Raw genomic sequence first — 15,781 nt, forward strand, 5'->3', positions numbered from 1 at the left:
AAAGACGGAGAAAAACGGAAAAGCCAAACTAGTAAAATTAAACTTAAACCGCGCCCACGTTCCCGCCTTAATTAGCCCCACCTTATCCCCTCCCCCTTTTAAAATGGCTACCACTGAATAGGTCCCTGATCTTTCAAGCCATGTTTTCTCAGTTGTTTGTATTGTCTAGCAGAGGAGACATACTCGTCTTCAGAGACTGTAATGAACAGAATAGGCACCTCCCATTAATTAATGTGTGCCTCTCTCTCCTTCCCTAATAGATAGAGGTGATGTTGACAAGGACACTCCTGACATATTCTTCAAGTACATCAAGAAATGGAAAGAGGAAAATGGAGCGTATCCCCCGCCGGCCATTGTATGTGTACGGCACTAAATTAATAAATACTTTTTGATTATGATTTATTTGTGGTTTTTAAACGACCATTTCATTTCATTGTATCACAGAATCAAGACAAGACTCATTTCCTGTACGTACGAAGGAATAATCTTTATTTTGTGGGCGTGACTAAATTCAACGTGGCCCCTGCCTGTGCATTAGAAGTCCTTGGAAGGTAAGAAAGGATTATTAGTTTATTATATTGAAGAGTATGATAATGACTGATGGCTTGTTTTCTTATACACAGAGTGGCCCAGTTGTGCAAGGATTATTGTGGAGTGCTTAATGAAGAGTCTCTACGTCTTAATTTTATATTAGTATATGAATTATTGGATGAAGTTTTAGTAAGTAATTTTACATGTACTGGGACATACATTAAGAACATGTTTCCAAGAGTGGATAATTATTACATGATTTTAAACTAATAATATTAGGTCTATTCTGCTAGACTACACTTGCGTTTAAACTTTTAGTGAGAAATCTCGATATTTAATTTAGGAGCAGTGTACATGCATTCTCAGACATATTGTGTACTCTTATCTCTTCTTTATTCTCTTTTGAGACACTAGTGACATTATTGATTGTTGTGATTACTTTTTAAGTAGAACAGTCTGTGTTTATGTATTCAAAAGTATATACAGGATCTGCTATGGCAACTGCTAACTACACGAATAAATTTCCATTTTATAATACATTATGATACCACATTAGACTATTTTTATACAAATATACACATGTATGTCTGATTCATTTTATAATACATAAAGGCCTTTTCACACTGGCCAAAGTAATGCGCATTGATGCGCATTAATCGTGTTCACACTAGAGTGGTTTTCAATTAATGCGCATTGATGCGCATCACTCTCACTTCACCTCCAGAGGTGGATTGATGTGAAGTGATGCGCTTCAATCAATGTAAACCAATGGCAACAAGAACACAAATGATACATGATTCAGCTGCTAGTGTGAACACAATCAATGCGCATTATTTCAACTGTATCAACAAAGCGCATCAAAGCGCTTTGAAAACTGTGCCAGTGTGAAAAGGCCTTTAGACTATATTAGACTGTGTCTTGATAATTATGCTCTTACATGTACATGATAGACTCTGTACATGTTTGTTTTGTGTATTTATTTATTTCATAATTTGAGTGTGTGCTTGCTTTGCATGAGTACCTTGTGTGGTTTGTATTAATTGTTTTATTAATTGTTAGTCTCTTTTATGTTCCATTGTCTGTGACCTTGTTATGATAAACAAGTTCCAAATTATTACAAACAAACCCTTCGCTCCTTTTGATGCTGCTATTCCAAGTCACACCTCATAATTATCCTGTTCCTGCTTTTCACTTTTGTCTCTCCCTCTCTCCTTCCTTCCCTCTCTCTCCCCCTCCTTTTTCTCACAGGATTTTGGTTATCCTCAGCAAACTAATACTGAGATTTTAAAGTCATACGTTTCTAATCAGCCAGTGGGTGTGGTTGTTGGCTCAGACTCCAGTGGTACAAAGCGTACATTACCATCAACAGCTGCTAATAAACCAATAGCAGTATCACTGGACTCAATGGTATACTAAACATTAACTTTATTAAAACACTCTCTCTCTCCCTTCCTTTTTACACATGTACATGTACATGTAAAAGTACATGTATCTCTTAGTCTACATGTATTTCTTTATTATTTCTCTTTTTTCTTTATAGAAAGATCAGAAGTATGAGATATTTGTTGACCTTTTGGAGCGGCTAACAGTACTGGTAGCATCAAACGGACACACACTGAGGTCACATATTGATGGATCACTGGTGATGAGGAGCTTCCTTGGGGGAAACGCAGGTTAGCTATATACATGTACATGTACATGTAGTTTTGATAAGTATATGTATATTGTGTATCTGGATATTTATGCTTTAGAAAATTAAAGTTTTAGAAAATTGTTCAGGATTTACATGTAATTGTAATAAGAATATGTATTATTGAATGTGGCGTGTAATTATTATGCGTGATTTAATTTTTGTGAATTTGTAATCTAGCAAAATTAAGTAATGGCCAGACAGACGGTATATCAATCCTGAATTCTTAGTACATGTGTCATTGGTCTTATAATGATGTTACTTAAGTTGATTGTACAACTATAAACCTTTTTGTAGTACATTCATAGGAACACACTTTTCATCATTAATGAAACATGTGTTGTACATGCATGTATATGCATTCATTGCATTGCAAGAAAATTTAAGGAATTTTAACTGATAATTACTAAGCAGTTACAACGTGTAAAGTACTGAGCATTACATTTTGATTTTAGTCAATAAAGATATTAAAATGCTGTAAATAATCACACAACAATACTTTGATCAGTGTTTATTTTTTATTGTTTTATTTTTGCACAAAATTACACAAACATTTAACACACAAAAACACTTGAACACACACACACACACACACACACACACACTTACATACACACACACACACACACACACACACACTTACATACACACACACACGCACACTTACATACACACACACACACTTACATACACATGTACATGTACATGTACACACCAGAGGTACATTTAGGTCTGAACACTGACCTGGTGATAGGACGGGAGGAGAGGATGGTACGAGGAACAGGATCCGTCGTCCTGGAGGATTGTTCATTTCACGAAAAGGCAAACCTGACAGACTTTGATAGAGACAGAAACCTTTCAATAGGAGCACAAGATGGAGAAGTAAGAGACAGAGAGAGAGAGAGGGAGAGAGAGAGAGAGGGAGGGAGGGAGGGAGGGGAGGGAGGGAGGGAAGGAGGGAGGGAGAATAATGAATTAGGTACATATATACATTTTGTACTAGGTACATATATACATTTTGTACTATGTACATGTACATGTATCATGCAACTATAGTTCATGTATATTATGATAAAGACTACAGTTACAATGGTTTTATAGTCAAAGAGTAGATGGCATATGATGACAGCTGCTATATGTATCATTGTTTGTTATTCTCTGAACTAGTTCACTGTTATGAAGTATCGTGTGGCTGCTAGTGACATTCTGAATCCAATACCATTCAGGATATTCACTAACATTGAAGATGGACAGTTTCCAAGGTTGGTATAAGTGTACACGTATTAATGTAGATTTAATAATATTCTCTGTGTGTGTGTGTGTGTGTGTGTGTGTGTGTGTAATTTTGAAGTATATTATTATACATATACATGTACATATGTATGTCTAATACGATTAATTTATTTCATTTTAATTACTTTATATGTACATGTACACACGATTCTGATGTAACATGTATTAGTGCATACATGGTGTGTATACAATGACTATTTTAATGCTTCCTTCCTCCTTACTTAACGGAGACATGTACTAGCTGTGTACATGTACATGTATAATGATGATATCATACATTGCATGCACATACATGTATAAGATGTAATATAACTACAAGTATTGAATGAATGTCTTGTGGTGGTGAACTCTGTCACTCTCCTCATCTTAATCTTTCCTCTTGTACTTTCATCTTTCTTGTATTTCTATCCCCCACTCCTCTCATTCTCCACCACATTCCTCTTTTATTACTTTCATTAATTTGTTATTTTTTTCCTTCACTTTCTCATTATCTTCTTTTTTTGTTTCCTCTATGTTCTTTCTCTCTCCCCTTCCCTCTCCCTCTCAATGTATAGGAGTCTTCGTATTACTGTTAGAATAAAATGTGAGATGCCAGTCAAGTCCTCAGGGACCAATATTGTAGTTCGGATACCAGTACCTAAGACAACTATCAGGTACAGTGACATATTACTCTACATTGCACATAATAAGAATGATGATAATGCTACAGGTGCGTGTACAATGTACATGTGTATAGTTGATAATGGAATCCTATTCCTTTAATGTATGTACGATGTACAGTTGTTGGTGAACCATGTTATTCACTCCTTTCACATTTCATTCCCTATTACTCCTCCTCCCTCCTCCAAATCTCCCCCTCTTCCCTTCCCTCCCCCTCCCTCTCTCTCTCTCTCTCTTCCTCTTTTCATCATGTCTCATTTGTTCACTAATGATCCATGCACTCCATTCAATGCACACACACACACACACACACACACACACACACACACACAATCATCAGAGCACACACACATGCACATACCGGACTCAACATCTGGGGAGCATTATTATGTTTGACAGGGTTAATTGTCGGTGTTTTAATGGACTGTAAATTCCATGGACACTTGTACTACTCATTCTTTCTTAAGTGCATGTAGTACTCTATGTACACACATATGCATGTACATGTACATGTACATGTAGTTCCTTTGCATTATTGCAGTGTGGATGTGCCTGTGCCATATAGAAATATACGTATGCAAAGAATTTTTCAATTGTTCTAGCTATACTACTGTAATGAGTATGTTAAAAGGTATGGTTACTGTTATTTTAGCATGTACATATGGTGTGATGTCTGCATGACTGTGCTTGGTGTAATGTGGGGTGTAGGAGTCTCTGAGTGTCATTATTGTGTTATTAATAATTTGTAATTGCTAGCATCTGGTTTTGTAATTGCTTCCTGTCAGTGCTTGTGAACCTGGGACCTCTCTGGAATTATTATTTAATGCTATAGGAGCAAGGGAATGCTCAATACATTATTGTTTCTCATGTAATAGTAATATGTTTGACAGTGGGGGAACATAATTGTGATAACTACACGTATACTATACAATCATGTAGACTGTACATTACTATTCTTAATGATAGGAATAACAGTTTTTATTAATACTACAGTAGTTTATTGTGGCTTTAGGCCTGAAACTTGATCAAAGTCATATAGTGATAGGAATGTGGTGTAGACTCACATGTACCTAATGGTAGTGTAGCCTCTAAGACCAGACAGCATCTAGTGGATATTATTATTGTTAGTAACGCAGTGGCGTTACTTAGTAGGATTCATGGCTGCTACGACTTTTGTAGCCTTGCTATATATGTACATGTAAATGTACTGTGCATGTTATCAGGAGTCTGGTATTGAGACCTTGTTCATTCCTGTGGTTGTAGGCTTTACTATGAATGTATTACATGTACAGTGTGTGTGCTATTAGAGGACTTGAAGTGTATGTCAATCTTACTCTAACATTATATTGACATTAACATTATACTGTACATGAACTTATTGAGATATTGGTATGTACATGTACATGAACGTGCATGCACGTATGTGGTATTGTGGTATGTGTACATTTTAGTATTTATTTATGTTGTTGAATTTGATTTGCTAAAGAAATAATCCTTTTATCAAATTTACAATCAGGGTGCCCACAGGATTTCGGCATAGTGTCAAAAATGGTTCAGAGAGAATTTTCCATTTTTATAATTTTTTCTGATACATATATGTCTTCTTATGTTGTGCAGAAAATTTGAGTTGATTTCGATCAAGTTGGGATTTTTTATGAATTTTTAAAACTGCTCCAAATGCCATGTACTGTATTATAGTGCTTGTCAGTTCATGAAGCATGCTGTTTAGCTCACTAAGCAATGTTAGCATGCTTTGTGTAAAATATCAAGCATATGTCATTAATATGTCTATTCTTTATCATTCCAGTGTGTCTTCAGTTTATGAAGCATGCTGTTTAGCTCACTAAGCAATGTTAGCATGCTTTGTGTAAAATATCAAGCATATGTCATTAATATGTCTATTCTTTATCATTCCAGTGTGTCTTCAGTTTATGAAGCATGCTGTTTAGCTCACTAAGCAATGTTAGCATGCTTTGTGTAAAATATCAAGCATATGTCATTAATGTGTCTATTCTTTATCATTCCAGTGCTGTTTAGTTCACTAAGCAATGTTAGCATGCTTTGTGTAAAATATCAAACACGTGTCAATATATTATGCCTATTCTCTGTCATTCCAGTGTGTCTAGTGAGCCATTGGGTGCTGGGAGCAGCACTGAATACCGCGAACCTGACAAGATGTACATTTGGAAACTGAAGAAACTTGAAGGAGGGAATGAAGAGCAGCTAGTAATGAAGGTAAGCTGATAGCTTCACTTGTGTTATGATGAGTCATGGGAGAATGGACATGAGGATTGTGTATTCAGAAGCTTTATATGATAGAATAATTTACATTCAGTTTAACGGCTCCTTGTGTAATTGTATTACAAATGATACACATATACATGTACTATAACCTATTCCATATTTATGTACGTGTACTATAGCCTATTCTTATTCATGTATGTGTACTATAGCCTATTCCATATTGCTATGTAAAATGCTGTCATTTACAAGTATTTGTGGTGCATGTAGATGTACAATAGTAAAGGTACAACAGTAGAGGTTAAGTGTACTCATACGTGACAAGCCCTGGGGCAGCATGTAACATACATGTATGATGACGTCTCTTCCTTTGTTTATTTATTCACTCAGCTCAATCTGAGTGAGGTTACCAAAGCAACCAAGAAGGAGGTAAATTCAGTGAGCATGGAGTTTGAGATACCCATGTACATATGCTCTGGACTCCAGATCAGGTTTCTGAGGATATTTGAGAAAGGGCGTCCTGTGTCTCCGTATCGCTGGGTTAGGTACATAACTCACAGTGACTCTTATGTGTTTAGGGTATGATCATTGTATTATCATCATTGTTATTATTATTATTATTATTAGCTGTTTTATTCATTTTAGTTTCTTTTAAGGTTAAAATTTTACATTTGTGCCTTCGTTTTGTTTTTGATTCTGTTTATAATACTGTAATAGAATTTATTATTAAAAATATGAAAATATGAAATGACTGGAGATGGATACATGTTATAAACGGAAGGGATTCATAAAAGTAAATAAAGATATAAATAAAAGGATAAAAGGATTGTTTACATGACTGATTTAATGTGCTTCCTCTCTTTCAGGTAAAAGTCAATTCTGTTTCTTGTATTTCTATGCCCTCTGCATCATTGTACATTGTAACTATTGTCTGTTCTTCCTCTGACCTCTGATGTCCTTTAGCATCATCATCATCATCATCATCATCATCAATGCACTCATTAATGTATATTGTGGTTGTTCCTTCATTAAGAGGAATGAAAGATGGGTTGGTAGGCAGCTTGCGATCATCAAGGACAGGTTTGTATTCCAAACGTATGTTCTCGTTGAAAGAGTCGCTTGACGAGTGAGTACTCTCCCTGTGCTTCTCACAGGGAAGGTCCTCTTCCTTTTCCTCTGGTAAGGCTGTCAGCTGTGAGACGTGGCCTGAGAGACTCGCTAGACTAAACCTCCTGTCCTTGAGTGAGCCGAGAGAAGAAGTAGAAGTATTAATGACAGACTCTCCTTGTTCAGATAAGTAACTGTTGTCACTCCCAAGACTAGACTGGGAGGATCTCTCAGGTCTGCCCGTATGAATCAGTGAATGCATTGGAGGAGTCTCTTCATCGGACCCACCGCTCAGTGTACTCCCTCTCCTAGAACTAGTTGTAAACCCAGAGATGAGTGACAGCTCCGTCCCACGCCTGTGAGCTTGACGTTGATTTAAAAACGGTCCGTTGACAGTGACGTCCTCAGAGGATCGCCTTGAATTACTCTTCCCAGTTGAGTACTCCTCGTTGCTTGAGTTTTGCTTGATTTGTTTCTTTGCGCAACATTTCTTACAGACATTGCATCGGTCGAATGCAGAGAAAACTATGCTGCGAAACTTGCGAGTCGAGAAAGAGTAGAGTATTGGATTGAGACAGGAATTGAGTGGAAACACAAATACCATTAGTATCTTAGAGTCAGTGACGTTTATCAGTGGCTTCTGGAATACAGCCGTGAGTCCAAAAAGAGCAATAGGAGCCCAGCAAGCGAAGTCAGTCATGACGAGTAAACTCATTCTCAGGGCCAGTTTAAGCTCTTCTCTTCCTGAGAGAGTCTTTGTGATCGATCGATTGTTGCATACCACTAAATAGAATAATAGAACATAGCAGAACATGATGGCAAAACTTGCTATGCCTGTTAAGACAAGGATTAATACAATGTAAGCTTGGTCTGCTGTTTCTCTTGCCTCGAAAGGAAGACAGATGCCTACTCTCTCATAGCTACTCAAGCCCACCATTGGTAGTATGCACAGTGTGATTGTCAGTACCCATCCTACTAATATGCTGACGGTGACTGTTTGCTTGTGAAATCTTTTGTGCTGCAATGCAAATTTTATAGTATATACACGCTCGACTGTAATGACTAGCAGCGTATAAATGGAGAGTAGACTGGAGAAGATGGCACAGAAACCTGCAAACCTACAGCCAGCACTAGTCTGCCACTCTATAGCATGCCTCGAGTAGTCACCAATGGTATCAAGATCAACCACTGCAATTGTTAGTAGGTATATCCCCATGAAAAGATCAGCCATTGCAAGGTTAATGTATAAAAAGTACATGAGGTGAGGTTTCTTATGATTCTTCAAATATCGTGATATGAAATACAACAGTGTTGCACTCAATACTACAATATTCCCTCCTATTGAAAGGATTATAACCAACCACATCCCAGCTCTTAGGAGATTATTGTCTATAAGATCAGTGCAGGGATTGAATGGGTCGTTTCCTGGGGAGCAGCTCACAAAATCCTTCATTTCCTCAAAAAAAGATCCTTGAGCGACATTGAGAGAAGTGCATGTAGGAGTTGGTGTCCCTACAAAAGCACTGTTCTGATCACTGGTACTTGATGAACTAGAGCTACGTAATGTTGATGATGGAGAAGGTAAAGATGATGATGATGATGGTATTACAACAGTGCTTGTAACTGAACCACTAGTCACTGCTGATTGTACGACCGGTGAGCAGATTAGGTTGCTGCAAGGCTCATTCTCGCATTCAGTGATGCTTGGAGAGGGTGAAGGGAAAGTTGAGGCTTGGAAGCAAGTTAGAGAGACAGTCACTGATGGAGTTATTGTTACCTGAACACTCGAACAGTCTAAAGAGTCCATAATCGAAGAAGATGCAAGAATAATTGTTTCATTTGCTTGAGTGTCTCTCCTCCTTCGCTTCTTGAAATCATCACAGCATGTTGTGTATTTTTCGCATCCACTTATTTCGCAATCATTTGAAAGACACCAATTGCATTCTTCCGAATCATAACAAGTGTTACAATCAAACGGAGGCTCTGTTGGAGTTGGAGTTGTGGAAGTGGTTGACGTTGAAGTGATGGTTGGAGTTGAGGTAGTAGTTGAGACAGCAATTGATGTTGAGCTAACAGTCTCACCAATACAAACTAGGGTCTGTGTTACTGTTGGTGTTACTGTTACTGCTATTGATGTGCATGTAGGAGATGATATTTCAGTGCTTGTACTAGAGAGTGATAGCAGCTCAGAAGAAGTCATTACAATAGATGGTGTAGTAGAAGGAATGATAGTTCCATTACTCCAGCACAATGAAGTATGTAACAGCGTTGTTGATGGTGATGGCATATTAGCATTACGTTTCTCTACTTTATCTGCACTTCTGAAAAGGAATGATCTTGTCCTTGATGGGCATCGATTATTGCTAAATGTTACCTCCTTAAGACTTTTCTGTGTTCTAAATTGACAGCAGAGAGCATGATACTCGAATTTCACTTCCTTGAGTAATGGAAAGGTGAGATCAGTGCAGAGATATGGATCATAGTCAGTTCTTGCGGGAGGGAAGGTCTTTAAGTTTTTACATCTATCAAGGTTGAGATATTTTAAATAGCGACGGAGACCAGTTGTTGGAAAGGAACTAATATCAGTGTAAGACAAGTCCCTATAAAAACAAATTAATTAAATCTGTTGATACAGAGATACAAATTGATACATTACAGAGTGTCAATGTGTAATCACTTACAGATTGGTCATGGACACACCTTCAAAGAAATTATCGCCAATCGTGTGCAATGGATTTTCAGAAACATTACTGAATAGATTGAAAGCATTAGTCATGCATGAATTTCTATTGGCACTTACAGTGTTGTTAAAATACAAGAATCAAGAAATGTTCCATCTCTTAATGTAGTGATTTCGTTATGTTTCAGATCGCTATACAAAATGAAAAAGTATGTGACAGCCATTGTTGATTTAATGATGGTTTACATGTAAGTAAGGAGAGGGCATTGCTTGACTTTGTCGTATGATATGTCTCTTATCTTATTGTACTGTAATTCACTAAAAAATAAAAGTTAGTAATTAAATATTTTATGCAAAAACCCTGCAGCAACTTACAGTTTTACTAATCTTTTGGAACCAGACAAATTTGGAAATTCAGTCAATCTATTGCCCGTCATTACCCTGTGTAGTAATAATTTTATTCATTAATCATAAGTTTATACAGACAGACAGATGGACACAAACTAATTATACCATACTCAGTAACACCTATCGTAACACTATAGCTGTCCATATATTGCACTACTATAATATGGTAACACGATTTACACTTAGCAAAACAAGAATGTTATCAAAGAATACAATGGAATTATGCTTTATGAGCTACAAAAGGCAGCAAAGAGCTCAATGGTTACATGCCAATTACACAACAATGCACCAACTGCAATAAGGCTGCAGTGCATACTTCAAGAGCTATTAGTCTATATAGTAGCAATCGCATTCTTTGAACACATGAACTGGTTAGCTGATATACAGACAGCCTATTGTAATCAACTTTTGATAGGAACATAATAATGAGCTTACAGTTTGTTTAAGTATGTTGAAGAGCTGAAAGCCTCAGCAGATATACTTGACAAGGAACTATCTTGTATTTGTCTGTATAATAATGCAATGAATATATGGATATTGGATTGGAACATACAAAGTGTGTAATTTAGGATATGCCTCCAAGTGGCTTTTGTTGAGGTGCGTAAATGTTGCTCCTTTGATGTGTCTAAAAAAAGGTAGATACATGTCATTCAGCTAAATTTTAAATTTTGTTCGTCACTTTAATACAAATAACTATAGCAGCAGTGTGTTAAGTAGCATTACATGGAATATCGAACTCCCTCTTTGTCCCTATTTTGCAGTCCATTAATTACTGGCCATAGATAGAAATATGATGTAATATCATTGCCACTGATGCATCAATATCAGTGCCATGTATAAGTCACTGCCATGCATCAGTCAACTGTCACTTACATTGATAAAATCGAGTCATATTTCTTCGTTGCTACTGGAAAATAAGATAGTATACCAGATGAGCTGCTACCCCTGGGGATGCACTCAATTGATGCGGTGGAACAACTGCATCTTTGGGCATTGAAACCTCTGTCATGGCATTTATTATTAGCAGTGCATGAGCTGAGGACCAAAAAGAAAGCCACCAGGAGAAACTGCATAACTTGCAGATGATATCAGCTCGTCAGTATGGCACCAGACTGTAAGTCACTGCCTTTCTCTTCAGTCTCTTGGAGGAGAAGCGATTTTTTTTGACAGTTACTTTTTGTTTTTATAAGAAGGGGAGTGTATCAAATTACACCTACTCCCACTGGATACATACATAGCTCATACACTATACTAAAATATCTATATATAGCATTTCTACAGATCATAATTAATAATAACATTAAGCTATGCTAAGAATGTTGTATGCCTATGCCACTGGATCGGTAGAACTGTCTCCTCACGACTGCAACTCTCACATAATCTCTTGTCATTGATTCTAATGGAGCACCTTTACCATACACACTATTGGAAAGAATGGGAACTGGCTTATTCTCTTCTTCTCCTCTAATGTTAAGACCCTAGAATTATAATGCACGTTAATTGCATGCCTCAGTATTGGTGCTAACTTGAGTGTGCTGCATGTCATCTCTCTTTAACTTCTGATTGTACCCTTCATTTACACAAAATGTCATATCATAGTCATAGTCTCTCTTGTGCGTCTTTTGATTGTCAAAATAGCTCCGAGGTTTACTCAAATCCGGCTACAGGGAAAAGAAAAAAGCACCGACGTCAATTAGAGTATGGAGAACACTGAGTGACATTTTTTGTTGTTGCTTCAGATGTGGTTTTGATGGGATGCTACGAAAAGGGAGTCATGCCTCAAAAAATAAACATGCGATTGAACTAACAATGTACAATGCCAACCCATTCTATTGCATAGAATATATTGTCCGGTATACTGTGAGTTCACAATGTTTAATATTGAGTCATTGATGACATAAACACAATGTGATATCGATCCCTTCACTCCACAATTATCTGCATTCTTGCAAAACAATAAACAAGACCATTGTGGTCAATACACTAATAGTGGGGGTTAGTGGCATTTCTATCACTTTGCTAATCAGTTTGCACACTTGTTTTGTGTTTATACACATACTTTTTTCTCAGCTAGCTTCTTTGTGGCATCATGGCTTTTGGCTATTTTTGCTTCCTTTTCTGTGCTCTCTCTCCACATCTCCTTGACTTGCTCGGGACTGTATGTCTTCCGTCCATAGTTTGACATACGATAGCCTTCTCCTGGGTATGCCATGATGGAGAGAGATGAGGTGCAAGGTTAACTTGGGTGGAGCTGCCTTGTGCAGCAGCAGCACAACCGGAAGTATACGGAGACAAAGTGAAGTTACCGCCTATTACTTCCGGGTTAACAGGAAGTAGTCACGTGGAATCCCGTGAGGCGAAATTCCTGTGGCTGTCTTGGAATGGACACCTTCTTCCTGTTCATTAGATAATGCGTCATTAGTACCTCTTTCCTTTTACGCTCTCCAGCTCCTTTCTTGTAGAGAAAAGGTTTTGATACTGGTTGCCTAGCTACTTGATATCCCCCTCTTTTTGTTCCTCGGAATTTTCAGGCCCAGACCGCAAGGAAAGAAGGTCTCAACCCTGACCATACTAGACCATATGCGGATAGATTTATTATAAACCAAACTCCCACTCCACCTTCCAAGCCTATCTATACACAGTGAGTTGTGCACATTGTGTTGCCTGTTTGTTTGTGCGCCTGTTTATTTATATCAATCTCTTCAACAGAAAATAACGAAATATCATAAAAAGCCATGGCTGAGAGTGTGACGGATGGAGGAGGTTTTGTCGACAGTTTTGTTGGCTCTCCTTCTCCCTCGAGGGACGAGTCTCCTTCAAAAACCCTCCCAGCTGAAGCAGACACAGCTAAGAAACGTTTTTCTGACGATTTCTCTTCAAGCCTAGAGGCAATCACAACTGCCCAGAATGGGGCCATCCCCTCTGAGAGGACCGAGCCCTGGGAAAACTTTGACATTGTTCCTGATCGTTCCGACACACCCGCCAACTCTGACGATGAACATGATGATGATGATGATGACGAAGAAGATGAGTCGACGAAAGTAAAGAGCGAGAGCAAAGAGAACAATCCTGTTGTTGAGAAACTCAAGAAACCCACACGCAAGTGGGAAAGCTTTGACGATGATGCAATCATCGTCAAGAAGAAAGGCGGGGCAGGTCTTAACGAAACAACGAATCGTCTCATCAAGAGCACTGAAGACCTGGACGCAGCATCAGATCCTCAATGTGCAGTCGATCGGGAGACGAACCAATCAGAATGGACCGCACTTCATGACACGTTCAAAGAGACTGATGCCCCGTTTGTTGAAGATGAGGAGTCTCTTCCTTTCAGACGGACACAGAGCATGAGGGCAGATACCCATAGAGCTGTGAGGATAGTGGACGCCTTGCGACAACAAAGGCGACTTAGTAACACGAGTCTTGACATTGACAAGAAGGGAGCCTTCTCAAACGAGGATGACCTCACACGGAAATTAAAACTAGACAAAGAGTGGGATGTCCATCTTAAGTTGAATAAGCGGATCCCGGGGACCAAAACAAAATGGCTGCCTGTTCGTGTCTCTGTCAAGAAAGGCGTGCTCTCGATAAAGAAGGGAGCAATGCTTTCTCCGGGTCGTAAGAGTAGCATCAGTCCTGCTGTAGTTGAGGACGTCATTCTACAGCACAATCATAAAATGACTGATCCCGTCCCACGCTCCTATGACAAGAACACCAAACTCCATCAGATTAAACTCCAGCAGAGCATTGTCCAAGAGAAACGATCGGTCAAGCGTCTATTTCTAATGGAACACGTGACTCGGTTCAAAACCCTCTACAAGATCGGCTCACATGATCTGAGCGTCATTCAAAGTATTCTTGAAGCTGTCAATGAAGCCGTTCGCCAGTTGCCAGTCACCAGAGCCAGGGGTGTGGCTTACAGAGTAAACGAGGTTTTCGTCGACGTCAAGGAGTCCTCGGATATATTGATGAACTGTGATGGAGCGGTCCTGGACAGAAAGTCCCTCATTAGGATGTATATACAAGCCTTCCTTAGCGGAGCCCCCGACTGCAAACTAGTACTCAATAACATAGAGGCCACTCTCCTTCAAGGAAAGAGTGTCCTCACTCAGGGCATGACAAGACAGGTCAGACTCCAAGACCTAGTCCTCCATCCTTGTGTCAACAAAGACTTGTATGGGTCTTCGCGTCAGATCAAGTTCCAACCTGTTGATGGATCGACTTTTGAGCTGCTCCGCTGCTCGATTGACCCGTACATATCTCCTCCTATTAACGTCTCCTGTCTGATGGAGTATCATCAGACACAGCATAACGTCAAGATATCGTCCTCTTTCATCGTTCGCAAGAAACACAACCTACGCCAACGACCAATAACTAATCTCGTCATTCGTTTCCCCATACCGACCTCCTGGAGCTCTCTATTTCTCACAGAGGGCAAGTTTGGTCAGCAACAAACAATCGGATCGACTGCTAGTCTTCGTGGGAGCTTCCGCCGTAAGATAAAGACAAGAGAGTGTAGGATTGAGACTCATCTCGGGAGCGCCCGCTACGAGGCAGAGCACCAAGCTATAATGTGGCGTATTGGGACCTATTCCACTACATCACAACCTCACACTTTCTCTTGTGATATAATGCTCAAGCCTGGGATGCAGAAACCAGACATGGTCAATGAGAAAGCTGAGGTAACGTACACTGTTCCTGGGACATCTACTGGTATTGCAGTCAAGAGCTTCGAAGTGGAAGGTGCATCTACACCAGAAACGTGGGTAAAGTATGAGATACAGTATCGGTATGAAGTACAGATGTTCCCTGATTTATCTATTGACTAGTAACAGTAAGTGAGGGAGAGAGAGAGAGTGGTAGTTTTTAAAGGTACTAGGGTTACATTGATTTCTTTTATGTGTGATTTATTTGAAAGTTGTACATGTACTTGGTTATTTTTAGAATGTTTTCATTTTCACTATTGTTAATTTGTTATTATTATTTATCATTCATAATCAGTTTTTCTGTTTACAGTTAACCGTTGTTTGTTTTTGTTTTGTGTGTGTTATGAGTCTCTTTTGAGTTCTTTTTTAATCAATTTTTGAGAATATTATTTAATAATAAAATATTATTTTAACATTAATTAAGATTGTTACATAGTGTAGAATGACTCGGTGTGTTTACATGTCTTA

At 38.5% G+C, this 15,781-nt stretch overlaps 4 protein-coding genes across 4 annotated transcripts; 2 read left to right on the top strand and 2 right to left on the bottom strand.

Annotated features, from left to right (window-relative positions):
- Positions 1-78: 78 nt before the first annotated feature.
- LOC100636869 (AP-4 complex subunit mu-like) lies at positions 79-7,150 on the top strand. Its single transcript, XM_019995231.1, has 11 exons — positions 79-198; positions 261-355; positions 445-551; positions 624-720; positions 1,780-1,938; positions 2,072-2,204; positions 2,940-3,103; positions 3,389-3,483; positions 4,069-4,167; positions 6,292-6,409; positions 6,806-7,150. Exons 1-11 carry the CDS (start codon positions 141-143, stop codon positions 6,998-7,000), a joined length of 1,320 nt encoding a protein of 439 aa, XP_019850790.1. The 5' UTR covers positions 79-140; the 3' UTR covers positions 7,001-7,150.
- A 69-nt stretch (positions 7,151-7,219) lies between these two features.
- Positions 7,220-11,758, bottom strand: LOC100636996 (uncharacterized). Its single transcript, XM_019995230.1, has 8 exons — positions 11,484-11,758; positions 11,164-11,235; positions 11,046-11,117; positions 10,578-10,643; positions 10,449-10,520; positions 10,323-10,394; positions 10,204-10,272; positions 7,220-10,122 (listed from the first exon to the last, which is right to left on the bottom strand). Exons 1-8 carry the CDS (start codon positions 11,681-11,683, stop codon positions 7,278-7,280), a joined length of 3,468 nt encoding a protein of 1,155 aa, XP_019850789.1. The 5' UTR covers positions 11,684-11,758; the 3' UTR covers positions 7,220-7,277.
- A 22-nt stretch (positions 11,759-11,780) lies between these two features.
- On the bottom strand, positions 11,781-12,874 carry LOC100635985 (uncharacterized protein C5orf49 homolog). The gene is made up of 3 exons (XM_003385735.3): positions 12,670-12,874; positions 12,137-12,271; positions 11,781-12,088 (listed from the first exon to the last, which is right to left on the bottom strand). The coding sequence occupies exons 1-3, from the start codon at positions 12,820-12,822 to the stop codon at positions 11,921-11,923; spliced, it is 456 nt and encodes a 151-aa protein (XP_003385783.1). The 5' UTR covers positions 12,823-12,874; the 3' UTR covers positions 11,781-11,920.
- Positions 12,875-12,994: 120 nt separating this feature from the next.
- LOC105312379 (stonin-2-like) lies at positions 12,995-15,710 on the top strand. The gene is made up of 2 exons (XM_011404975.2): positions 12,995-13,251; positions 13,320-15,710. Exon 2 carries the CDS (start codon positions 13,346-13,348, stop codon positions 15,434-15,436), a length of 2,091 nt encoding a protein of 696 aa, XP_011403277.1. The 5' UTR covers positions 12,995-13,251; positions 13,320-13,345; the 3' UTR covers positions 15,437-15,710.
- Positions 15,711-15,781: the final 71 nt, after the last annotated feature.

The sequence above is a fragment of the Amphimedon queenslandica genome, unplaced genomic scaffold, assembly GCF_000090795.2.
Source record: "Amphimedon queenslandica unplaced genomic scaffold, v1.1 AMPQUscaffold_13450, whole genome shotgun sequence".
Classification (NCBI taxonomy): Eukaryota; Metazoa; Porifera; class Demospongiae; order Haplosclerida; family Niphatidae; genus Amphimedon; species Amphimedon queenslandica.

Excerpts from the sequence above, each read along its gene's own strand:
- LOC100636869 (XM_019995231.1), top strand. The coding sequence starts at position 141 with ATGTTTTCTCAGTTGTTTGTATTGTCTAGCAGAGGAGACATACTCGTC. Across the intron at positions 356-444 it reads CGTATCCCCCGCCGGCCATT|AATCAAGACAAGACTCATTT; the intron begins GTATGTGTACGG and ends ATTGTATCACAG. Across the intron at positions 552-623 it reads GCATTAGAAGTCCTTGGAAG|AGTGGCCCAGTTGTGCAAGG; the intron begins GTAAGAAAGGAT and ends TCTTATACACAG.
- LOC100636996 (XM_019995230.1), bottom strand. The coding sequence starts at position 11,683 with ATGCAGTTTCTCCTGGTGGCTTTCTTTTTGGTCCTCAGCTCATGCACT. Across the intron at positions 10,521-10,577 it reads TCCAAAAGATTAGTAAAACT|TGAATTACAGTACAATAAGA; the intron begins GTAAGTTGCTGC and ends TTTATTTTTTAG. Across the intron at positions 10,273-10,322 it reads TCTTGTATTTTAACAACACT|TAATGTTTCTGAAAATCCAT; the intron begins GTAAGTGCCAAT and ends CAATCTATTCAG.
- LOC100635985 (XM_003385735.3), bottom strand. The coding sequence starts at position 12,822 with ATGGCATACCCAGGAGAAGGCTATCGTATGTCAAACTATGGACGGAAG. Across the intron at positions 12,272-12,669 it reads AGAAGCTAGCTGAGAAAAAA|CCGGATTTGAGTAAACCTCG; the intron begins GTATGTGTATAA and ends TTTTCCCTGTAG. Across the intron at positions 12,089-12,136 it reads ATGACATGCAGCACACTCAA|GGTCTTAACATTAGAGGAGA; the intron begins GTTAGCACCAAT and ends TTATAATTCTAG.
- LOC105312379 (XM_011404975.2), top strand. The coding sequence starts at position 13,346 with ATGGCTGAGAGTGTGACGGATGGAGGAGGTTTTGTCGACAGTTTTGTT.